The sequence below is a fragment of the Kryptolebias marmoratus genome, linkage group LG11, assembly GCF_001649575.2.
Source record: "Kryptolebias marmoratus isolate JLee-2015 linkage group LG11, ASM164957v2, whole genome shotgun sequence".
Classification (NCBI taxonomy): Eukaryota; Metazoa; Chordata; class Actinopteri; order Cyprinodontiformes; family Rivulidae; genus Kryptolebias; species Kryptolebias marmoratus.
This window is the reverse complement of record NC_051440.1, coordinates 13,074,565-13,099,482: the sequence shown is the minus strand read 5'-3', so window position 1 is coordinate 13,099,482 and position 24,918 is coordinate 13,074,565. Positions and strand designations below refer to the sequence as shown.

The 24,918-nt window shown below is 41.4% G+C and overlaps 5 protein-coding genes across 9 annotated transcripts in view; 3 read left to right on the top strand and 2 right to left on the bottom strand.

The window, feature by feature from the left end:
* The first annotated feature begins 322 nt into the window (after window positions 1-322).
* rapsn (receptor-associated protein of the synapse, 43kD) lies at window positions 323-6,682 on the top strand. Its single transcript, XM_017405512.3, has 8 exons — window positions 323-1,261; window positions 1,860-2,198; window positions 2,699-2,857; window positions 3,450-3,548; window positions 3,716-3,838; window positions 3,931-3,984; window positions 4,566-4,765; window positions 4,873-6,682. The coding sequence occupies exons 1-8, from the start codon at window positions 1,037-1,039 to the stop codon at window positions 4,943-4,945; spliced, it is 1,272 nt and encodes a 423-aa protein (XP_017261001.1). The 5' UTR covers window positions 323-1,036; the 3' UTR covers window positions 4,946-6,682.
* Window positions 6,683-6,837: 155 nt separating this feature from the next.
* LOC108230222 (zinc-binding protein A33) lies at window positions 6,838-10,587 on the top strand. Its single transcript, XM_017406261.3, has 6 exons — window positions 6,838-7,301; window positions 7,572-7,667; window positions 7,783-8,013; window positions 9,695-9,717; window positions 9,804-9,922; window positions 10,006-10,587. Exons 1-6 carry the CDS (start codon window positions 6,912-6,914, stop codon window positions 10,554-10,556), a joined length of 1,410 nt encoding a protein of 469 aa, XP_017261750.1. The 5' UTR covers window positions 6,838-6,911; the 3' UTR covers window positions 10,557-10,587.
* Window positions 10,588-10,611: 24 nt separating this feature from the next.
* On the bottom strand, window positions 10,612-17,334 carry ighmbp2 (immunoglobulin mu DNA binding protein 2). Its single transcript, XM_017406260.3, has 16 exons — window positions 17,191-17,334; window positions 16,166-16,254; window positions 15,637-15,806; window positions 15,358-15,553; window positions 15,171-15,268; window positions 14,918-15,081; window positions 14,629-14,829; window positions 14,389-14,536; window positions 14,133-14,307; window positions 13,712-13,894; window positions 13,496-13,614; window positions 13,321-13,415; window positions 12,292-12,415; window positions 11,417-12,211; window positions 11,117-11,316; window positions 10,612-10,860 (listed from the first exon to the last, which is right to left on the bottom strand). Exons 2-16 carry the CDS (start codon window positions 16,240-16,242, stop codon window positions 10,669-10,671), a joined length of 2,937 nt encoding a protein of 978 aa, XP_017261749.1. The 5' UTR covers window positions 16,243-16,254; window positions 17,191-17,334; the 3' UTR covers window positions 10,612-10,668.
* A 95-nt stretch (window positions 17,335-17,429) lies between these two features.
* chid1 (chitinase domain containing 1) lies at window positions 17,430-22,058 on the top strand. Its single transcript, XM_017405703.3, has 12 exons — window positions 17,430-17,850; window positions 17,936-18,079; window positions 19,599-19,731; window positions 19,807-19,851; window positions 19,935-20,041; window positions 20,125-20,186; window positions 20,295-20,384; window positions 20,468-20,569; window positions 20,650-20,799; window positions 21,455-21,535; window positions 21,621-21,663; window positions 21,758-22,058. Exons 1-12 carry the CDS (start codon window positions 17,746-17,748, stop codon window positions 21,854-21,856), a joined length of 1,161 nt encoding a protein of 386 aa, XP_017261192.1. The 5' UTR covers window positions 17,430-17,745; the 3' UTR covers window positions 21,857-22,058.
* A 182-nt stretch (window positions 22,059-22,240) lies between these two features.
* Window positions 22,241-24,918, bottom strand: part of gatd1 (glutamine amidotransferase like class 1 domain containing 1) — a 7,005-nt gene continuing 4,327 nt past the window's right edge. For 4 of the 5 annotated variants that reach the window (XM_037978475.1, XM_025003777.2, XM_017406203.3 and 1 more), the window contains 5 exons: window positions 23,139-23,244; window positions 22,951-23,058; window positions 22,790-22,881; window positions 22,611-22,704; window positions 22,241-22,524 (listed from right to left, as the gene is read on the bottom strand). In XM_037978475.1, the coding sequence (XP_037834403.1) occupies window positions 22,409-22,524; window positions 22,611-22,704; window positions 22,790-22,881; window positions 22,951-23,058; window positions 23,139-23,244 (516 nt within the window). In that variant the 3' untranslated portion in view covers window positions 22,241-22,408. Of the gene's footprint in view, window positions 22,525-22,610; window positions 22,705-22,789; window positions 22,882-22,950; window positions 23,059-23,138; window positions 23,245-23,878; window positions 23,956-24,116; window positions 24,694-24,918 lie in introns of those variants that run through there. The other variant, XM_017406206.3, reaches the window with a different exon arrangement.

The following is a 24,918-nucleotide window of genomic DNA, read 5'->3' as shown; positions in this document are numbered from 1 at the left end:
TTCACAGTTTTAAGAAGCTGCACCGTGCCGCATTCCTTCAACAAAGGCTTAACGTTATCAGGAATACTCGTTGCGAAAAGTGCAAAAGGTTCTCGCTTCCATTTTGGGCGTTTGAAAAGTTTGAGATGAAGGAGAGAAAGCGACTACAGAGAAGCCACTGATGTGCAGCTGAAACCCAAGCTCAGGAACATGTCAGACTCTGTGAACTATTCTAAGCATCAGTTGCTGACACCGAGATGAGGGCTGGGAGGGGGCAGGGGGGTGGGGGGCACGCGTAAGGACTCCCAATAGGAACTTAGAGTCGTAAAGAGCCCCGTCTGATTTGCGGTCGTTTGATTTTGAAAAAAATAAAGCCCCTAGACGACATTCCGCAGCCTCCAGCCAGACCCGTTTGTGGATGTTTTTGATGCTCTGGAAGTTTGTGACGTAGGAACTTGCGGTCTTGCGTTGGTCACTCAGGAATGTTTCGTGGGAAGGTAGATTGCGAGGAGCCGTATTGACCTTGGGACAGTTTGCTGAGGGCAGAACATAATTCCTGAAGGGACACATGGTCTAGAGTGACATGGCCATCTGCTGTTGCAGCAGCAGGAGGAAGGTGGAGGGGGCTGGACGCGGGGGTGCTAAGAATTCCTTTGGCTGGGGTGTGGAGGGAGTGGATATTCTGGGACACTACATCTTGTACTCAGCTGGGATACATGTTTCTTTGGTGTTTTTCAAAGGGAAATCTAAGGGAGAAATTTTGCTTTAAAATTTCTGATGACGAGACACATGGTTGAATGGGGATGATGCTTTCCTGGCTCTCCAGATCTCCTCGAAGCATTTGGTGATAATGGTCTTTGCGTGTCGCCGATCTTCTCTCTTGGATTTGGTTTCCTCTCCATCTCAGCGCAGCCGGAGCTGATAGAGCCGGATCTGGTAGGCCTTCTGGCACCAACCTCCCCGGGGATCATCTTCAAGGGATCTTCTTCGTAGTTGTACAGTTCATGGGAAGGATCTACTTTCTTCCTACCTTACGAGACGTGAATGGCCTAAACGAATGAATATTTTTATGAGGCGCCTCACACCAGAGATGGGCCAGGACCAAACCAAGCAGCAGATAGAGAAGGGCCTGAAGTTGTATCAGTCTAATCAGACTGACAAAGCCCTGCATGTGTGGACAAAGGTGCTGGAAAAGACCTCAGATCCCGGAGGGAAGTTTCGAGTGTTGGGGTGCCTGATCACAGCTCACTCAGAAATGGGAAAATACAAAGACATGCTCAAGGTAGGACTCCAGAACAACAGAATGCTGCATGGGCAGTCAAATACTGTCAAACCTGTACACTTTGATGAGTGATCTGAGGTATTTAGAGGAATAATTTTGTGGAAATTGCATCAAAGTCTACTCCTATTAGATCATTTATGTAATATCTTCCCTTTGTGTGATCATATTTGTGCCATGCAACTGGCGCGTGGTTGTAAATCCGCACACTAGAATGTTACAGAACATCTTGCAGTTTCGTATGTCAGCACGTCAGCTCAGGACGGATTCAGTTCTGCTGTAGTAGCATTTTAACATTTCCACAATCAATGAATTCAAAGAGGTCAAAGGTAACAGTCTTCCATTTACAGTCATCTTGAGAAGCATGGGTTAATTTGTGGCTTCCACGCAATGCGGAGTAAATAAGTGCCCTGCAACCTTAGAATCAGAGTTGGGTGTCTTGTTGACATAATCATCCAAACATCACCCGCTCCCACAACCACAGTTTTAATGATGACTTTAAAAAGAAGGGGTTTCATAACCAAATGTCTAACTTTCCTCCGTGGATAGTATGTGACTTACCTGCAGCATCTATTCTCCTTTTCAACACGTTTCTCTTCAGTATGCCCTTGATCAGATTGACACAGCCAGGGGAATGGAGGACCCAGACTACCTGACCGAGGGCTACCTGAACTTGGCGCGCAGCAACGAGAAGCTGTGCGACTTCCAGAAAACCGTCTCCTACTGTAAGACCTGCTTAAACATGCAGGGTACCACCGTGAGCCTGCAGCTCAACGGCCAGGTGTGCCTGAGCATGGGCAACGCCTACTTGGGCCTCAGCGTCTTCCAGAAAGCGCTGGAGAGCTACGAGAAGGCCCTGCGCTACGCGCACAACAACGACGACAAGATGCTAGAGTGCAGAGTCTGCTGCAGTCTAGGAAACATCTATGTTCAGCTTAAGGTACTGATGTTGGTGAAATAGTCCGATAGGTTCACAGATGAGTGCTATATACCATCCTTAGGTTCAGCATTGTTTCTCTTAAGTCTACCTACCAATTAGGGTACACAAAGTACAGTCAGTTTTGATTGTATTTACAGATTATGACAATAGTTGAGTACATCTGTGTAAATGTCGCCATTGGTTGGCTCATATAGTTGGTGGTGTAAACTAAGTAGGCTGGCTTGTAGGGAGTTTATGTTGTACCTTCCACATGGGAGATTTGTCAATATAATCCTCTTGCTTCCCAGGGAGGATCAGTTTCAGTGCCAATATGATGAGGTAGCATTTAAATATTACAATTGTAATTTTAATAAACAAAGGCACAAAACATTCACAGTTTCAGGCCAGTTGGTTGAATAAGTTTTTCCCTCATAGATGGCATATGTAAATGGCGTACGCTGCCAATCGTTTGATATGTCTGCTTACTTAGGGTCCTGCTAATTGTTGACGTCTGCCAACAGGACTACGAGAAAGCCCTGTTCTTCCCCTGCAAGGCTGCCGAGCTCGTCAATGATTATGGCCAAGGCTGGAGCCTGAAGTATCGAGCCATGAGCCAGTACCACATGTCCGTGGCCTACAGGAAACTGGAGCGCCTGCCTGATGCCATGGAGTGCTGCGAGGTATTGTTTTAAAGCCGCCATTATTCTCCTCGGAGACGAACTTGCGCAACTTGGAGAAGCCCGCGGTTTAGGTTTCCTCCCAGAGGTGCCGTTTTGGACACCAGTGCTGCACATTCAGTGAATGTCGGGCCGAAGACAGGTGCGAGTGCCAGTTGTTGTGTTTGCGTGAGCCCTAAGACCCCGACAAAAATATGCTCCGAGGCGCTGGTTTAAAGTGTTAATGAAAAGGGTGGCTTAAGTCCTAACCCTGTTCTAATTATGTACTGAGGGTGAAAAATAGCTTGATGTCATTGCCTTGGAGTGCAAAAGTATAGTAACAAGAGGGCGGGATGTGTTTCAGATTTACTACATTTGCCAAGCCCATTTAGCCGAACAGATTACACATCCTGTCATATTCCAGATGCCAGAGTACAAGGGACAGCTCACATACCGACTGCTTCTTCCTTTGAGTATAAACTCATATGAAAACTGTGAAATGGCTGAAAGCATCCGTGTCAGCATGCATGTAGTTTTAGGAGGATGCATTGTAGTGGAGCACGATGAGTTGGAGGGAAGGCGCTTCTCAAATATCCCGTGTGTCGTTCTCCAACAGGAATCTATGAAGATTGCTCTGCAGCACGGTGACCGACCTCTGCAAGCTCTGTGCTTACTAAACTTTGCGGATATTCACCGCTACAGGCACGACGTTGATGTAAGGTGACACTGTTTCATCCATATTGGTGCAACCTTCTATTTCCAAGCTAGTTACTGAGGTTAAACACTGTCGTCTCATGTTAAGAAATGTTGTTTTATTTGTTGATCTTGGTGTTATTTTCCAATATTTCATATATATATATGCATTTTTTTTTAACCCTTCAGAAAGCGTTCCCTCGTTATGAGTCTTCATTGGGGATAACGACTGAGATTGGAAACCGTCTTGGACAAGCACACGTCTATCTGGGAGTTGCAAAGTGTTGGCTTCAGCAGAAAGAATTTGACAAGGTCCATATGATACAACCAACATAACTTGTTCTTTTAGATCCTAAAACAAGCGTTGGTGTGGTAAATATAACGTGTTTATGATTACCCTGCAGGCACTGGAGTCTTTGCAGCGAGCGCAGGAACTCGCTGACGGGATGGGAAACAAGGTAACTTCTGTCCTTTTAAAATAATTCGAGCTGATATAAAAAAAATCATCAAGAAATTTATATTGAAGGCATAGTTCAGATTTATTTTAGGTTGGGTTCTGTGGAGACCTAATGAACATTATCTTACCTGTTGTCTTGACTGGCCTTAATTTGGATAAAAAAAAGAGTTTAATTCTGAGTGGATCGATGAGCTCACAGCTAGTCTGAGTGAGTAAAGTGTTTCCCTTCAGGCTCAAAACTTAATAACAGTTCATTTAAACACTGTTTTGGGATTTTTGCATTTCATGGTTATTCTTCATGTTTTGCAAAAGTTAAAGATTTGCAAAATAGACACAATAAAATTTTAGATTTTGGAGGTTTTTTTAACATGGCTTGGCCTATCTGTTAACTAATCAGTCGGGTTACTGAGGTTGTTTAAAAAGCTATCTGCAACAGTTGAATATTAATTGTTTGTAACCTTTCTGCAGAACCCCCACTTCAGCAGATCTAGGCTATCAATAGAAACAGTCTAAGTGCTGTATTCATTCATCTTGAAGTCGCAGCCTTTTTGTCATGTTGATCGTTGTGTTTCTCCGTATTAGCTGTTCACTCTGAAGGTCCACTGTCTGCGTGAAGGCATCTACCGACACCTTAAGCAGCAGTTCGAGCTCCGGGAGGAGGTGGTGAAGTTCCTGCAGTGTGTCGAGGAGCTGGAGCTTTACTGCGGCATGTGTGGAGAGTCCATCGGGGACAGGGACCAAAAGCTGCAGGCACTACCCTGTTCCCACATTTTCCATCTCAAGTAGGTGTTTATTGGCTAAAATAGAGGTTTCTGAATACAGTACGAAGTTTTCAGACTTGGCTTCAGAAATATGTCGTCATTTCATTTCCTTTTACTCATGTTCCCAGATGTCTGCAGACAAACGGGACAAAGGGTTGTCCGAAGTGTTTCAAGTCCTCCATAAAGCCGGGGTTTGTGTGAAATGCAAGGCCGGGACAACGTGTTGGATCTGCAGACGCAGCACAATGCCTCACGGGCTCCTGACTGATGTGAGAGAAGCAGGCAGCCTCAGGATGTGCTGAAATACCTAAAGGAGCAATCATTTACCGCTCTGCACGGCAGGATGCTAACCTGAGCATCCCGGACCGGGGCTCACAAAGTGCGATCAGTGCACCCGCGTCATTTAGACGTCAGCCTGACCCCGTCAGCGAAGATGATGCACAACTAAGAGTGTCAAGTTTTAAGATAAGCTGAAGAAACTTGGTTGTTTCTGAGGACTGGAGATCTGTTGCAGAATCAGACTGTAAACAGCAACATTTCTGGCTTTGTGTACTCATTATATCAGATTTTTTTAGTAAAACTGAAATGAATTAATCTTCGGAAAAAATACTTTTGTGAGATCTCAGAAATCTTAGTCTTGTGACTTGCTGTTTGAACTCAAATATCTTTTTTAAGAGAATATCTGATTCTTTTTTTTGTTTGTTTTTCACAACAGTTGAGCCATTTCTGAGTTGTACTAATTTCATACAAATATATTACTGTATCCTTGTACATAGGTTTGTTTCTTTAAAAAGTTGACTTATTTGAAATCTTTTATAAAACTAAACTCTTAACCAGTGGAAAACTAGTATGTCTTTACAAAACAGGTTCATGCAGCTTATTTATTTATTTTTCTTTATTGCTAGAGATGAGGGAGCAGGATCAACACATATTGGACGTTTGACCAATCACACAGTTAGGGTAACTTTTTAGAGGCGGCGCACAGATGCTGTATGTTTTCTTGTAAAATATTTGTAGTCTGTTTTGTATCACCGGTTGCATTTCGTTCGGAGACGCATCGAGAGTCATGAAACAAACCTGGGCTTTCATATCAGAAGAGTGGCTGCATGTTTTATTTAGGAAGCAACATTGTAAAAAAAAAAAAGTATAACTCGATTTATTACTTTTTTCAAAGTTATTATAGCTTTTCTTAATAGTCAATGAGTTTTACGGTTATTATTCCATTTAAATGATTTCAGTTTTAACTATACTCTCATTTGGATCAGAAATCCAGACGAAACTCGTTTTTCTTTCAAAAACTGGCATTTGTTTTAGGCGCCGTGCTTGTGGCTGGTTAAAGGCGTATGATGTGTTCAGCTGCACGGTAAAAACATGTCGATCATTTGCAACAGCACCAAGAAGATGTTCGTAACTAACACAGTTACCTTTTTTTAAACCCTCAAAAGTGATAAATTAGCTTTTAAATCGACTTTGTTTCTGTCCTCATACAAAATCTGTACAGTTGTTGTTTTTTTGTTTTTTTAATTGCACAAGCACTTGTATGTTTAATTTTTTTGGGGGAAACTTGGTCTCACATTGGAACATCAGCCAGTTCTTGTCTGAAGTTTGTCCAGCCGAACAAACGGATGAGTCACTGAGTGTTACATGAGCAGATATAGACGTTATCTAAGTTCATCCTTGGTTCCAGGAAATAAAAATGAATTACTGACGGTATCTTTAACAGTTGAAACTACCTCTGTTTTTGCCTCCAAAGCTTTGAGGATAAATGCAGTATTACCACAATGTTTGAACACACAGATTTATCTTTTTTTCTTTTTCTTTTCTAGGCATCAGTGCATACTTAACGTTGTTGAAACGTGTCTACATTTAGTCAAACCATGTTATTGTGTCTCATGTAGAAACATTTCATTTTGGAAAATAAAGGACACTTAAAGTGAATGTATTTGAGTTTTTCTTTAATAAAAGAAAGCGGGATTGCTTGATCTTATCTAAAACTGTTTCTAATACGAACCATATGAAGCATGTTGAACACGTTTTCTTAGTTAACCTGTTCTGCTAGTTTGTTTGCTTTCCCTGCTGTTGTGGGAAGCACCTCCTACAGTCGCACTTCCCTGACAGGAAAGGAAGGAAGCTTTCTCTGTCTGCCACTTCACAGGAGCACTTCAACATGCTGAAAAGAAAAATCCATAAAGAGAACCTGTACTGTCCTCAGTGCTCTGACATCTACAGCCTTCCTGTCACTTTAAAATGCCGCCACAACATTTGCAGGGCTTGCTTGTACCAATTCTGGGAGGTGAAAAACAGCCGCAGCTGCCCGGTGTGTGGCATCGAGTCCTCCTCCGGGATGCCTCCCATCAACCTGGACCTGCAGAAGGCTGTGCAGGTTTTCAAAGAGCAAGAGACCACAGAGGAGCAAGAAGAATGTAGCCTTCACCACGAGAAGCTGAAGGTGTTCTGTAACGTCGACGAAGAGCCCATCTGCCTTATCTGCCAAATATCACAACAGCACACAAAGCACAAGTGCTGCCCCGTGGATGAAGCATCACGGACAAATAAGGTACGGAGAAATAAAAGATGATGTAATATCTGCTTGAGTAAAAGGAGATTTAAACTCATAAAAGAAAGTTTTCTGTATAATTTTGTTTGTAAAATGTCAGAAAATAAGAACATGTCCACCACAAAGAGAGTAAAAGGATTATAAAATCAACTTAGTTTGTCATAAATAAAGAATAATGATGGAATCATTTAAAACTCAGTCTTCAAAAATAGTTGCTCATAAAAAATGCTGGTCGACTGAGAAGATTTTAACTTGTTAATCCTCTTTTAGGTTGAAATGTCAAACCTGTTGGAGGGCTTGAAGAAAAAGGTCAAGTTGATGACAAAGACAAAGCAGCAATGGGAGGAAACAAAAACCTACTTAAAGGTAAAAAAACAAACAAATCTTTTTAACTGTTATTATTTTTTCCCCTCTCTCCACCAACGAGGCAAACATAAATTATCCACGGTGCGTTAAATAACCAACTGCCTCAACATTACAGACCCAGAGCTCCCAGATTGAGGCGAAAATCAAAGAGGAGTTCAAGAAGCTTCACCAGTTCCTCTCTGATGAAGAACGCCTGAGACTGATGGCCCTGAAACAGGAAGAGGAAACAAAGACCCAGATCATGGCGGACAAGATTAAAAGCATAGGGGAGAACATCAGATATCTCTCCTCCACCATCGGTGACATCGGCAAAGTCCTCCTTGAAAAGGATTTACCATTTTTAAAGGTACACTCATGACCCAATTTATTAATTTGCTCTAAAATTAAACAATAATATCAAACAGCATTTCAGTCTCACAGTCATACATTCTTAAAATGAACATGCCCCTTGGAAAACAGATACGTTTTATTAATGCAAAATAAGAATGACTGGCTGATTCAGCGGAACACTAGACAGCAGTCCGGGAAAGTACAGCAGTTTGTCAAATATGTACGCAAACTAGCAAGACGAGTAAATCCGCTGCACCTGTCCTCCTACTGTGCACAAACTATGCACACGGTGTGGCAGACAAAAAACGTGTTTGTATAATGATCAAAAATTTCCTGTGGTTCACAAGAGAAGAAACAGCGTGGAAACAATTCTGATTCATATATTCAGACAATATTATTTGCTCCGGAGTGACTAAGATTGATTTGTTTTTTGACAAATGGGTCCAGGATATTGGATGCAGATTTCAGCAGGACTACCAGTCCTGACAGTGAAGTACAGAGGTGGGAGTATAATGATACGAGGCTGTATGGTTGCAAAATTCATTTGGAAGATGTCATTCATGGAGGGCATCGTGAATGCATGAAAATGCACCAAAATACTGCCTGAGAAAGACAGAAAAAAACGAATAGCACATTAAACTAAAGCGAACAAACAAAATACTGCGAATAGTATTTCAGCTGAAGAGCAACAGACTGTCTTTAAAAATAAAGATGTCATTATATGATCCTTTTGTAAGATTATACAGTAGGTTCATCTTAACTGTCATTCAGAGCTGCACAATATAGAGAAAATTTATCCATATTGTATCATCGGTGTCCGCAATAAACTGCAGACAGACTGCATTTAAAAAACAAACACTCCCCTAAACGCTCAAAGCCTCCACATGAAGTGTTGTGAGCACCGTGATGACAGAACATGTGGGTTTATTGCAACTCATAGTCATCACAGTTTTCAGCAATATGCAAACTGCATATTTTCATAAAATCATGCAGCCCTAATGTTGAATCTTATCTTTATTTAATATGTGACGTATTATATCCCTTTATGCCCCGAGCGTGTTTTTCTGAAGCGTCTGAGACGTGTTTTTGTCAAAAATCCAACACAAATCCAGACAGCAGTCGTTTTTATTCTTTTCAGTCAGGCCTATTCAGAGTAGCTGATTGTAGCGGCTGAAGTTAACCGCTGCTATTCTTATCTCTAACTTCACTTCTCGCTAACATAAAAATGGGCTTCTCTTGTAAAAGTCTGGAGATGAGGACTGGGAGCCTGGATGATTGTACTCTGAGGTGGATTTGTGTCATCATAATCCCCCCCATTAGAGATTCTGGATACTCCAAAAACAATTATAGTGCTCAAGATAAAAAACAGGGATTATTTTTTCACAGTATCCCTCCAGGTAATACATTTACTGTAAATAAAAGTAGGGGTTTAGACTATAGGAGATTCAAGACATCACAAAATCAGTAATTGATTTATCCTCTTAGGACCAAGTGCAGTTTTATGGCCACCATTCTGTCTGCTAAGAACACGTTGATGTATTTGTGTTTCCACCTTTAAGATCTTTTCTTTTTTAGTTTTTAATTGTACACCACCGGTGTTTGCAAGTGTTGTTACTTTTATTTCCAATAAGTCTTCCTTCAGAGTGCATGTGATGTTTTACTCACTGATGAAAATGTGTTTCTTCTTTCAAACTCAGGCCTACAAGGAGACAAAGAAAAAGTATGTACAGTACAGTATGTGCTATAGTCAGCGCTTGTTGTTTCCAGAAGATGGTGTTGTGATGATGTCCATCATGTTTTTTTCAGGGCCAAAGCCCCCATTCCCGAGCCAGAGAGCATCAAAGACATTCTGCTCAATTCTTCGAAGCATCTGGGATTACTTGACTATGAAGTTTGGAATAAGATGTTAAACATTGTCAAATACTGTGAGTGAACAAACGCACGTTGTAAACAAAGTTTATTGTGAGGCATATAACATCACCAGCTCACTGGACCTCGTGTTTTGCAGCTCCCGTCATTCTGGATCCGAACACGGCTCACGCTAACCTGATGTTGTCCCAAGGACTGACCAGCGTGCAGTACAGCAACAAGGCGATTCTACCCGACAACCCCGAACGCTGCACCAGCCGCATGTGTGTGCTGGGAGCCGACGGCTTCACGTCCGGAAAGCACCGCTGGACGGTAGACGTGGGCCAGGGGAAGGACTGGTTCGTCGGAGTGGCCCAGGAGTCCATCAAAAGGAAGAGCGCCGTTTTCTTCAGCCCCGTCGAGGGTTTCTGGGTGATCGGCTACTGCAGCAAGGACTCGGTCTGGGCTCAGAACGCGACTCGAGCCCGGGTCAGTGTAAAGCATTACCCCGAGAAGATCACCGTAGAGCTGAACTACGACAAGGGAAGGGTGGTGTTCATCAACAACGCTGATTCCTCGGTGATCTACACGTTCAAGGAGAAGTTCTCAGAGAAGCTCTTCCCCTACATCTCTGTTGGGCTGTGTGATGACTGGAAAAAGGCCACTCCGCTCACAATCTGCCCGATGACGTTGAAAGTGCAAAAAGAATAAAGCAACAGACTCATTCCTGTGCAGAAGCACGTGCTACAAGAACGAGACCTCGGAGGTCAGGAGAACAGATTTATTCAAACATTAGTTAGGTTACAGAGTTTATTTGGTGACATTAACTGTCCTTGTTCTTCGGTTTCCTTTGTGTTGCCATATCTTTCAGCTTAGAGTCCAGTTTTCTTTGCAGATATGCTTTCTTATTGGGGTCCACGGATTTGTCTTTCTTCCCACTACCAGCATACAGAACACCTTCTTTGCTTATTCTCATCCGAGCGTGGGACTTGGCCTTATCTCCACAGCCGTGAACCTAAAAAGTGTTTATAAAAATGTATATATATATATATATATATATATATATATATATATATATATATATATATATATATATATATATATATTATGATAATAAAAATAATAATTTTGGGGAACAGTAGAAATCTATAACTACAATAACTGTCCTTTTTGTAAGCGGACATCTTCACTGTCCATGCTGTGAAATTTCTGCTAAACCTCACGCACAAAATGAACAAAATGCTACCAAATAATGCCTGGTTGCCTCTTACCTCTGGTATATGATGACTGAGACAATACTGCCTGTTGCAGAAAGTGCACAGCTGTCCAAGTGTTAACACAGACGCTTTACACTTGACAAAACTGCAAACGCCGTCAGCCTTCATGACGGCGCTGATGAGAGCGTCGAAGTCATCCTCTGGAGCAGCGGCGGCAGCGATGTCACAGGCTCCGGCCTTTGTTTTGTTCTTTCCTGTGAAGAAAATGGCACCGAGTTAAACCGTCACCAGATGTATACATAAAAAAAAAAAAAAAAAACACTTCTTGAGATGTTTTGATGTTTTGGTACCGACCTTTCCCCTTCTTTGTCAGCTGGCTCTGAGCTGAAGGAACATTTTTCTGTTCCTTTTTTTGTTGAGAAGTTTCCTCCCTTCTCTGCTGCTCTCTCTTCATTAGCTCCAAGTGTAAACTTTTCAGATCCAGTGACGGCTGACATGGCGGTTCACTTTGCGGAATGGAGGCAGTTTCTTCCTTTTGGCTTTCTTCTTGTGTTGGCTCCTCAGCTGGTTTGGCCGTCTCTGGCCTGGAGACGGTGATAGACCTGCCGCTGCCCTCCCCTCTGCTCTCATGAACGAGCCCCAGCTCCTCAGAGATCTGATGGACCAGCAGCCGGTCGTGGGAGTTAAACGATGGCGGGAACTGTAAATCCTTCTGACTTAAGTCCTTCACAAAGTTCTCCACCTGCTCTCTGATTTCAGCGTATCTGCTGATGTTCTGCTGCTCTCTCAGTGCTGATGCTGCACAGGACTTAGTGTGACTCTGTGGACCGGCAGTATTTTCCACAGGGCCGACCCCAGTAGGTTTTTTCTGTTTCCCTTTACTCGCAGGTTGATCTTTGACCTTCTGTTTCGCGACGGCAGACGTGCCCTTCGCGTCTTTCTGCCCCCGGCTGTAATTCTGCGGCACGACGTCTTGAAGGTATTCGAAGGCGGTTCGGACTTCGCCAAATTCAGTCATGTGGCCGACGAGGGATTTGAGGAAAGCGTGATTCTGAACCGTCTGCGTGTCGCAGACCACGGCGATGTGGCGCCGCGCGCGAGTGACGGCGACGTTTATCCTCCTGTCCTCCGCCAGAAAGCCAACTTCACCTAAGATAAAAAAGACGAAACGTGTTTATGAATGAATTACAACAGCTCGTAAGGCGCGGCACAACAGAAGCATACATCACCTTTTCTATTGGACCGAACTAACGACAACACCACAGCTTCTTTCTCTCGGCCCTGAAATCCATCCACGGACTTTATCTCCAGCTCTGGGTGCCGTGGAGACAGTTTCTGACGCAGGAGATCCACCTTTATGTTGATAAAAACACTCAATCACTTACAGAAACTGATGTTAGAGCTGTTGTCTTCTTTCTTTTGAAGGTTTCAGTAGATTATAATTGGTTATTTTTTTTAGATAATTAGTTCAATATTATTAGAAGATAATTTTATAACATTAGTTGAAATAAATTTTTGGATTTAGTGAACTGAAGTGAAATTTATTTATATAGGACTTTTCCACTTTACAACACAGAAATAACAATCAGGTTCATAATCAAATACAGATAAAAACATCATAATCAAATATAGAGATATAAAAGTAAAAACATCCATCATGTATAAACTACATGAAATATAAGATAATCTAAAGTTTTAAAAAATGTAAATCCAAAGGTTTTCTGAAACTTTCAGCGTCATGTGACGATAAACTCAACTTCAGAAGACCGAGACGTTTAAAGTCACAGCACTTTTATTTTAAAAGTTTTATGTTTGCAGTTAAATTGCAAAGATTCACACGTTATAGGACTCACATGATATGATAAACAATAAAAGAAAAAATCCTGAGAACAACTTGTGACTTCTGAAGCTGCTTTTGTTCGTAGAAACATCCAGATTATTTTATTTCAATTGCAGGTTTGTTTTTTTTTTTGGCTTGTTAATAATTTCAAAAATGCTCATTTTGCAGCATTTTAAACGTAAATTAAAGTTTTTGTTGTTGTAATTTGTAAATTATTCCTTATGATTTAAATTTGTTTTGCTGCCTTAAAAACATTTGTTTTCTTTGACAGAAACTAGAGAAAAAAGAAATGTACACATTCATTCCTAACTGATGGTTTTCACTGATTTGTTTTCTTTTTTTGTTAATTTGCGGTGTGTGGGGCGGAATTAACACAATAATAAAAAACACAATTACAAGAAAACAATCTGGGTCTTACTTGTAGATTATACGGTGCGATGACAGCGATATCTTTAGCTTTAACTCCAGCTTCCGTCAAGGCCTTTATGTGCAGCTCAACAATGTCGACCTCACCTGGGAGAGTTCACACGCCGTTAGATCTCACACCGGCAAGCAGAATCTAACCTTTCAGAGTGAAGTAAAGTTGTTTAAACCTTGGTTTCCTTTGGACTGCTCCTCCACGACCTCCATTTCAGTCAGCCCACACCCCGCTGTGTCAATCAGGAGGAGTGGAGTGCAGGTTTCTTCGACCCGAGCGACGCCCGGTAGATCTCTGTTGGACCAAAAAAAAAACACTTTTTAACATTTCATTCTTAGAGCGAGACAGAAACAACCCGAGATATTTCTTCTACGACTTCACGGACGCTCACTTCAGTAAATGGCTCTCCACCGAGCTGTGCGCGGTTAGTCGTCCACCGTACATCTCTTTGGAGGCCCACTCCATGATGGCGCTGTTCATGCGGTACTGAACCGTCAGCATACGGACCACCGAGTCTTCGTACATCTGGATAAGTCTCTCCATGAGGCTCAGCGATAAGCCTTTTGATGCAGCCCTGTGATAGTGTACGCATTAGAAAATAATCTGAACCACAGTACAGATGGCTTTTTTTTTCTTATCAAAAAGTGAATTAAAAAGAAATCCCTTCACAGTCATGGGAAAAAAGGCAAACTGCCAAACAAGCATTATATCAAGAATGAATAATGTTATTGTTTTGTTTTTTTTATATGTGTGTCACTGTTTAGGTGCACAGATAAACAGAATATGAATAAAAACAGGGCAGGTTGCGTTACGTTTGTGACTTGATGGTTGGGGGTAGCTGCTTGTAGTCTCCAGCCAGGATGCACTTGCGCGCTCTGAGCAGGGCGATCCAGCAGCTGCTCTCCAGGGCCTGAGCACACTCGTCAATCACCACCCAATCAAAATGCTCCGCCGGCAGGAACTTCAGAGGACCGTCGCCACAGGCTCCTGCAGACACAAACACGCGCTCGCTGTTTGCCTGTCGCCTTCCCCGCCATGATTAAATGAGATTCTCTTGACTCTGCTGACCGGTGTTGGTTGACAGCACCACATCAGCGCTCTTCAGGATCTGGGCGATGGCTGTTGCCTCCCTGTTTTTTAGCTCTTTTCTCAGCTCCCCTATCTCACGTTTAAAGTTTACCCTCTCTCCTTTGTCTGGCATCTTCCTCATCCCCATCTTGGGGGAAAAAAAAAAGGGGGACATCGAATTTCACAAACTACTTGAGATAACACTGAAGTGGAATCTTAGAAGCAAACTACAATACTCACAAATTCTTTGTCGATATCTTTACGGATGTCAGCGATGATGTTTGCATTGTCGCTCTGAGCGAGCACGGCGTCCAGCGAGTGTTTCTGGATGGATTCCAGGAGTCGGGCAGGGTGACCCAGCCTCAATACTTTAGCTTTGCAGCAGGCTAACCTTTCCACTAAATTATCCACAGCAACATTTGACGGGGCACAGCAGAGGACCTGCACGGACACAATATCCCAGGTATCAGAATGACCCTGTCTGAGACATTTGCTCATACTTTTTTTTCCCCCTTATATACTAAAATACCTTTTGGCCTTGTTTTAGTGCTTGCAGGATGATCTCAACCACAGTGGTGGTTTTACCGGTGCCTGGAGGTCCATGAATGACAGCCAGTTCTCTCTGTGACAGAGCAAAGGATACAGCTTCTTTCTGGGACTCATCCAAGTCTGAGTTAAAGAATTCAACCTCGTCTGATGACACAAAACAGGAACACGCACAATTAATGGTGGTTTCAAGATGCTGAACTCATCAAAGATGCATTTTGTGAAGCTTTACGTACTTGGCTGTGAGTGAGAAGACGGCTGTGTGTCTCCAAAGAGAACATTTATTAAATTGCCAGCTGGTCCATTGCTGTATCCATTTAACGCATTTAAGGCACTGCAAGCGCAAAACACGGTGGAGAAAATATGACGGTTAAATGATTTATACACCCATCAGTAATGTTTTACATTACAGATGTTACTCACTGTTTCATTCGTTTGTAAGTGACGTCGTTGGCCAACTTTAACAGGTTGTAAAAACCGTCCCTGTCAAAACCGACGCCGTCCTTCAAGTCGTCGAAGGCCACGCTCACCGACGCTTGGCCGACCCTCGTTACTATCCCCGTGCATATCTGTGAGGCCGCAGAGCATCCGGAGGAGTCATACAAGCCAACTATATCACCTGGAACCAAAACGCCCACCTGTCAGTCAGCAAAACATGAGACCAAAGACCCGGTAACACCGATGTTTGGGCTTCCGTCTCACCTGGCCCAAAGCTGTTGCTCGGAAGAGATGAAAACCCGAGATGCTTCCTTGGTTCCAAGACAACAACCGTGCGACCGTACAGGCCGGTGGACTGACTTCCTACCTGCAGCTTCAAAAGGCAAATTCCTTTATTCTGAAGCTCCTTCAAGGAAATATTCTCCTGCCATATCCTGAGGGCAAAAGGTGACACAGTCAATCTAAAGACCCAGCTATGAATAAAAAGAACAACTTTTTCAGTATTATATGGAGAAAATATAGTAGGTTAGGTTGAATCACCAAAAATCTATCTGTTTTGTACATTTGAATATACACTATGGCTCTATAATATCATTATTTGTTTATTTAATGTTTATTGTTAATGAAAACTGGACACAAAAGTTACCCAGTACACTTCTGAAATGACAAATTTAACTAGAAGAGTTTGAACTGCCTGATAAACTTGCATTGTAGCTACTAAAGGATAACATTTCTAGCTTAATATCCAGGCCCTGAGTAATTCTGTCGCTTCTTTTCTTAATCGGGTTCACACCTGGTTTCTTGTATTTCAGCCTCCCGCTCTTCTTGGAGAAGCTCAAGAGTCTTCGACACAAATTTTTCCACCGCCATTGCTCAGTATATCTACACAAATAAAATAATGATAATAATCAGTTACAGAAACAACAAATTATATGACTTAAATGTATGAACAGGCGAACTATAAATTATAACTGTGTCATTTTAATATTACAAAGAAAACAGGATACATTTGACTGATCAGATATGGTGATTTATGGATCAATTATATCCACAAAAACATTAGGTCTATCTCTTAAATGTAGCGGATTAAGATTGGTCTCACAGAAGAAAAAACAAAGCCTTGCCATACTTTAACGTTTCATACTTAAGTGTTTAAATGTTGGATGAATCTTTCTCAGCTGTCTTTATCCTTCCAGTTCATTTTAAATTCAACGTCTAACAAATGTTACTTAAATAATTTTGAAGTTTGTTTTTCTCAATAAGACTTATTTTGTTTTTATCAATTTGTCTCTACAGTTGTTTGTGTTTAAACCATAAGCACACTTTGCACAAATTAACAGAATTACTGTTGTTGAATGTATTCCCCAAACTAAATTTACTTCAATACATGAATATGTATAAAAAGGACTTTTAATTTGCTAAAATAACAACTCACAATCCTCTGATCTAAATGGCCTACACATAGATCCATGTGAGCACCAATTTATTATTTTTTCCCCCCCTTTATATGAATATTTACTAAACACGGGTTTTAAAATGTAAACTTTGACTTACAACCCTCGTATAATTTCATTTGAAGAAAATGCTTGTTCAGCTTAAAACATTTTTATTAACGTAGTGGTTCGTATTTAAATTCAAACTCAATTTACAGTCTGTGAAGATAACATTTATTAACATAAAAATTAACAGGAGAACGTGAAAAATAAGTGGCTCTTCTAAACGTTTTTAAGACACATTTCTCAAATTTAAGGCGAAGTTCAAAATTGACGCGTTAAATCTTTGATTAAAATTCACACAGAGGCTGATAAAGAAACTTACCTGCTGTAGAGTCACCAAGATGTGACAATATATAAACACTAAATGTGATTTAATCAGTCTAATTCCTTCTGTTGCTCCATGAATCGTGGGTAAAGTCTATTTTTGATCACGTCCTGTCGTCTTCCTTATTTACGTTTTTCCAGCGGTTCCAGAGCGCCACGCTGCCACCTGTCGGCCGGGAGGACTCGTTGCTCGCGTCCAACTTTTATTTTGAAAACCACCCAAAACACGGAAGTTGCCCAGGTCTGGCTGACGCTGCTCCAACACGTTCTGCTAAGTTTTCTAACACAGCCACAGACAGTCAAAGCTACGTCTTATTATTTTTTGCTTTTGAAATTATTATTATTATTGTTAAACATGTTTGCAGGCAGTGCCGCCGTGCGAACTCAGAGCTCAGGGTATGCTGGTTTTTAATCTGCCACATCTCAGTCAGTCAGGAAGGAAGCAAGCAAGGAGGGAAGGAAACACACTGTCACTGCAGTATACCAGCAGACCTCAGTCAGACCATTTTTGTCTTAACTGTTCGTTTTCGCTGCCTCTTTTTTTTTGTTGGAAATGAAAGCCGTGTTGTTGCTGCTGCATGCCGTCTCGTCCTGCTGGCTGGTCGGCGCCACTCTGTCCAAAACGGACGCGAAGAAGTCGCACAAAGCTGAAGCCGAGGTGAGTCCCCTACCTGTGACCCGTAAACGCACCATGGCTGGACTCCACCTGACGGGTTCTTTCCCACCTGTGCCTTGCTGTTCAGGCATCCTCAGCCGAGCTGACCGTGTTGGAGAGAGGACTGGTCGTCTCAGACCTGCAGTGGAAAGACGTAGTGAAGGAGGAGAAGAGATACTGTGCTCACATCAAGAAGACATTTCAGGGACCTGTTCTTGGATATGTCACTCCAGTGAGTCTGAAATGTCCTCGCCAGTGTCTCCAGTGTCCCTTGCTGTTGTTCAGCTTTTAATGGCAATTCCAAATATGCAATTCATGGACACAGATTTTTTTTTGTGTGTGTTTAAATGCAAACTTCACATCTACCCTCATGGATCTAAATAAGCAGAATGTAGAGAGTTTATGAGTAATTTGTACCAAATATATGTAGCAAATAGTCAGTTAAGTCTTCAGATTAAACAGCAATTTATTCATCACAGGGAACTCTTTATCATAATGTTTATACCGAAGTAGAAGGGAACTTAAATTTGTCTTTAAGGTTTTATTGCAAAAATAAAACTAAATCAAGAAAATAAAATCAACAATAAACATTTAAGATGACAAAACAAAGGTAAGACTAACACTAAGAGTTTAGGGAATATCTTTGTGAAGAATGATGACTACTTTGAAGGAAGACTTATCAAGATAAAACACAGCAAGTAACCTTTTAATAATCTAAGATGAAACAGTGATTATTAGTTTATCTAAACCAAAATAAGTATTTGAACAGATAGTTTGGACTTTAGGATTAATGTTTTCGGTTTCTTATCCACAGAACACTTTGGAATACTTCAAACTATTTTAGTAAATAGTTCACTTTGGAATTTGGTCAGAAGATGTTATTGATTCTGTCAGGTTAGTTTGATGAAACATCAGATTGGAAATAGATGTTATTTATTTCTCCATATGCATCAATTAAAATGAAGTAGCCAGACACAAAAAGGCTTGTTTTTATCTCTCTCATCATCGTTATATTTGACTCACCGGATCTGAAGCTGTGGAGGGGCCAGTCGTCACTTTGTCTTAAAGGAACTTGGAGGCTGCTCAGGCCTCGACAGAGCCACAAGAAGGAGGCAGGTTAAGGCCCAGAGCCCGTTGAGGGTCAGAGGTCAGCGTTCTGTCCAAGGTCACCTGAGGTTGTGGTGATGGAGGCAGCTGACGCAGCGGGAGTCGGGCGACTCGCAAACTAGAGCGATTCTTTCCTAACAGTATGAAAAGTTATTTCTCAACTTAACTTTCTCTTCAAGGTTTTCTCTGTCTGTATATTTTGTCTGCTGGATTTAAAACACTGAGGGGAAAAAAAAAGACAAAAAGAGAGGAAGAAGGTCTTCACACAATGAGCACAAAAACAAACTGACTGCAAACTAGCTGCAAAACTTACTATTTGTACTTTATCTCAGTGGTCTTCAAAGCAAGTTAACAAAAATATGCTTTAATAAAAATATAATCCGTGGTTGAGATGAAAGTAGTAGTCTGCAGATTTACCAGGACAACATCTAAATGCATCCAGTTTCTTCATAAAGTGTGTAGCTAATTCATAGAAGTTACTTGTAATAAGTTTTATGTTCTTTTTCAAGTAAAAATCTGCTGCAACATTAATGGTATTCATTAACTTGACATAAAATTAATCAACTTTTCCTTACAAGAGCAGGTTTGGATCCTAAATTGTTGTCCTAATGCAGTTTTCGGTCTTGTTTTTTTTCATCCCGCAGTGGAATTCCCATGGATACGACGTCGCCAAGATGTTCGGCCCCAAACTGACGTCGGTGTCTCCAGTTTGGCTCCAGCTGCGCCGACGGGCTCCTGAAACCTTTGACGTTACGGGACTCCACGATCACGACTCTGGTAGACGAGCCGCTTCGTTTACAGACACATCAGAAGTCTATGGGGGGAATTTAAATCGTTTGTTTTTCTTTGCAGGTTGGGTCAAAGCGGTCCGCAAGTCGAACAAAAAAGTCAGGATGGGTGAGTAGATGTGGGATCCATGGAAACAGATTATCTCCACAGAGTCATTTAATATTTTCTTTAATCGTTTTTTTTTCCCCCAGTCCCTCGCCTCTTGTTTGATGGCTGGTCCTACCAGGACTACATGAGCGTGCTGGGGAGTGAAGATGAAATTGAGGAGCTGGCGAGTGAGCTGGTGGATGTCGCGAAGGTAATTAAGCGACGTGTTTATCTTTAACTCCCTGGAACCGTTGTGTTTGCTCGATAACTGACGTCGAAGCCGCAACCTTTCAGACCGAAGGATTCGATGGATTTACCCTGGAGCTCTGGAGCCAGCTCGGCGGTAACAAGAGAAAGTGAGTTCTTCTGTTGGCAAGATTCATGTTGGAAACTCTGCCCTTTTTTTTGTTTTTGTCAGTGCTGAATAAAAAGAAAATTACATGTTTTTTTTTCTCCACATACAGGGAGCTGGTCCATTTGGTGAAACACATATGTGAGGCTTTGAAAGCTAAAAAGTTAGACTGCATTCTTGTTATACCACCAGCTGTGACCAGGTGAATGAAGTTATTTCACATTTGGCAACAAAAATCAGCGATCGATGCCTGTTTGTTTAATTTTTCTCCTTTACAATTACCAGTGCGGGGCAGCCGGGGATGTTTGGCAGGGAGGAGTTTGAGGAGCTGGCTCCGTTTGTTGATGGATTCAGCCTTATGACCTACGACTACTCCAGCGGCCCCAGGTGAGCACAAAGGCCAGTTTACTTTTAAAGTCCAGACGGGAATTGTGGACAGAGGGCAACAATTATATTTATTTGAACAGATCCGGACCGAGCGCCCCGCTCCCCTGGGTCAGGGATTGTGTTCTCCAGCTGTCTCCCGACAGTCAGTGGAGGCCGAAGATCCTGCTTGGGCTCAACTTGTACGGCCTCGATTTCGCGAGCCACGGAACCGAGCCGGTCCTGGGGGGACGGTAAGAGAAAACTGCAAATATCGCCGGAATAATCTGCAAGTAGTTTAGAAAACTGAAGAGTTTTCAATCCGGGTTTAATCGATGCGTTTCTCCAAAGTCCTTTTTTTTTTTTTTTTTTTTTTTTTTTTTCACTCGTTTACCGTTCTGTATTAACGGATACTGAGAGTTGCAGTAAAATGAGATTTCACACTCTTGTGATCATTTTGCAACACTTCCTGTTGTAGAGCTGCTTGGAGATAATCTTTAACATCTTTAAAACGCATTCCTTTATCAGTGAACGCTACTTTGTTCCACGGCAGAGATGCATAGGTGCGATGTAGGAAGCTCAGAAAAGTCTTTTTACTTCACTTTTTTTTTTCCCCTGTCAAAACCTGGTGCCAGAACTGTCTACGGCACAACACAATCGAGGTCCGGCTGCATTGAGCTCGACACAATTATTGTCACGAATTTGCCTCAGATACAGATGAAAAGCAGAGTACAGAGAGATGGTTTTTAAAAAAAATAAAATAAAATAAACATGTTTCTGAACTTTCAACCCAAAAAGTATTTGCATAGAACTAAGAAGTCAAAACCTGGTTATAATCCAGAATAAACACAGATTTGACAGTGAGAGGAGCTCCTTTAATGCTCTCCGTTTGCCTGTGGTTTTCTGTAGGTACGTCGAGATTTTGCGGGAAAACAGGCCCAAAATTCTCTGGGATGAATACTCTGCAGAGCATTACTTCAGTTATAAAAGGTAAGGATAAGATGTTTAAAAAAATACATTTAAAAATAATTTAAATATGCTCAGCTCTCAGGAACATTCCCTTCATTCATGTCAGGAACAATGCAGTCAAGCATGTGGTGTACTATCCATCACTGAAGGTAAAACACTTTTATTTTTAATTCAAACTGTATTGACTATTAATATCTACACTAGTATGAAATAAATTAATAATATTATGCTTATTTCTTACAGTCAATCTACCTGAGGATCTCTTTGGCCACTGAACTGGGAACAGGACTTTCTTTATGGGAACTGGGACAAGGACTGGATTATTTCTACGACCTCCTCTAAGTGTTGGACTTCTTGGTAAAAGCGGCACATTGATTCATCTGCAGTGCGTTCCTCTGTCTTCGAGCTGAAACGGTCTTTGTAACGAAGCATCGACAACATTTGGTTAATATTTAACTTGTCTGAGGGTCATGAATGTGTCGAGAAATTTTGTTTGGGTGACAGAAACGAGCAATCGTCGATTAAAAAAGGTACTTAAAGCAAACGTGGGTATTTCAGTTTGTTTTTTTGTTGCTGCTCTTGTGATTTTTTACAGATTAAAGTGTAGCAGCGCATCTACATTTAGCCAAAAAAGCAAAATAAAAGGGATTTGTTTGTGTTTGGTGGAAGGCTGAAGCTAGAAATCCTCTCTGCAGTTTAGATCCAGATGTATTTGCTAAAAAAAAATAAATTCTTCAATAATGCTTTATTACTTATCAACACAAGAGATTTAATATATGACATTAATGACAAATAATGGAGTCATATTTACATTATTGCCAAACATCCAACAAATCATCACCCATGATTTCTTCAGATTAAATGTTCACGTGAATTAGAGACGTAGAACAACATTTATTTAGCATTACAAAGCAGGATTAGATTATTTACTGCGAGAGACGTCGACTGCATATTTTGTCCGGTTATTAGGTGTCTGTCCACGACCACGTGCACGGCGTCTTCTTCGCTTGCTGAAAGGCAAAGACGGAACATGAGCTGGTCTGAGAAACAAAACGGTTGGTCTTGTTGTGTTTTTGTGTGGAGCGGGTTCGCTCACCTGTGTACGATCCACCGCTGTCTTTTACAAAGTCTTCCACAATCAGGGGCAGGTTTGCGAAGTCGGGCTCCCGCACCAGTTCGAACACTGACGGCTTTTGAGGAAAACGGTTCCTGTTAATAAGCGCAGTGGTCGCAGACCTGCAGCCTGGGCAAATGTCTTGAGAGATATTTACTAACCCCGGTTAGGCTGTAACCGCTGAAAATCCACCTCTGTCCTTCCGTGGCGCAACACAGCGCTGACACGCCCTGTCCCACGGCACAGACTGGCTCTGCAAAATAAGATGGCATTCATTATTTATGTTGTTACGGAACATATAAAGGGTTTTTTTTTAACTCACTTTGCTGAGAGATAAACTGTGTAAGGATGCGGTGCAGAGAGCCGCTGTGGGCCAGGTCGTGGAGCGCTCCGGGGCAGTCCGGGATGAGCAGCGCCTGATATCTGGCTCCTTGAAAAGGTTAAAGACATTTCTGAGCAGAGTCCAAAGAAACAACAGCAGCTTTGTGACGATGAAATGCGTTTTCTCACCATCTATAGATTCAAGCTTGGCTGGCGTTGCGTAGGATTTGATGTTGAAGTCCTGCACCCATCGGGTCGTGCTTTCATCCACTCCAGCGAAGTCTATCGTCTTTCCCTGCAGTTCGAAACACACTCAGAACAAATCCGAACACATCCTGAAGCACTTAAGTCGTTCGGTGGAGACAAAACTGGAGTTTTCGACTCCAGTCACATAAGTTGTGTTTTTCAATTATTGTGGGAGGGTATCAAGAAATTTATTCACGTCTGTAAAGTGGCATAGTACTTTAAATTAAAATAAATAGAATTTTGATGCAGCTTCTTGACACATTTGATTTTAAATGTGTCATTTAAAGATGGATGATCTACACCTTTTTGCTTTTGTTCATCAAGACATCCTTTTTTCTAATGAGATGAAATTTTAAAACAAGCCTTTAGTCATCAAAGATTTACCCATTATTAAAGATCTTTAACTTGGCTCAGGTTTTGATTGGACTGTCAAACAATACGCTCTATTTTTCATAAGGAGAAAGTAATTCACATTTGCTTATGTTTAATGTCAAGCTCTTTGTAAATTTGTTCCTTTAAAAAAGCTGGATCGTGAGAAAGTTGAGAGATAAACAGGGTTTTCATTTTTTAAGTCCTGCGGTACGTGCATATTTTAGGAAACTGCTACGCGCTGACGTCACACAGGCTTTAACGGTTTTATTGTTTATGTTTTTGTTTTGTTGTTTTAAGATAAAATCTCTTACCCCTGGCGTGGCGACCTGGAGATTAAATGCTGTGCTACAAAGACTGAAGCACTGAAGGAATGATTTGGCTGACACCCCTGAATAAATAAAAACAACAATGATTGACAACAAGCAAACTGTGTGACAGCGATAGCAAATGAAGCAGATCGACCACAGCTAACAGGCGCGTGAATGACAAAAAAATAAAGTTTTATTTTAACAAATGCCTAATTTATTATCAAATATATATCCGGCTGACCTTGTGGAGAAGCGCTCGCCACTATTAAACAAGTTGGTTTCGCTGACATGCTAATAACAGTTAGCTTAAAATGAATGGGAAGCTACAAAACGACGCAAAGAGGAAGTACAGTCAGCTGACAACAACAACTTCCGCTTTAATGTTTTCACAATAAAAGTTGCAAACAAAAAGCACATTTCTGAGAAATTCAATGGCGATAACAAAGGACATGCGCGTTTTATTTGCATTTCGACAAACAACAACGTGAAACAGTTAATTTGTAGCCCAAGTAAATACCTTATGGCGCAAAAAATAATGTCTGCAAACGTTTCCAGAGCAAGTTCTACCATTTATTTTTAAATGTATCTTTGGTTAGATCCTCTGGCTGTCATTTCCTTTGTTTTAAAATGAAACATGAGTGTAATTCTTAGTGAAAATATGATTAGTGCTGTCCAGCAGCGTTATGGTCTCTTTAATGTTCGTAGTTTTAAAAAAGTTTTGTGCCTTATTATTTGCAGTCAATTGTACAGAGTCATGGGTAAAAGTTGAGTTTTATAGACACCTAAGAAAAGACATTAAACTTAATAATAAAGTTTCAAAATCAGTATGGATCATCATTCAGGTTTCGATAAAGGCAGCAAGTGAACATCATCCCCACGAGCTGAAAGAAAGAAAGAAAAATCTAGTTAGTTCCTTATACTGAAAACTAATAATCATATTCTTCTGTATTTTGGAGCTTCACCTGTAGAAATGCAATCCCAACACCCACTGCACCGAGGATATATAACTGACTCTGGATGAAGTCCTCTAATTTTATGATGCA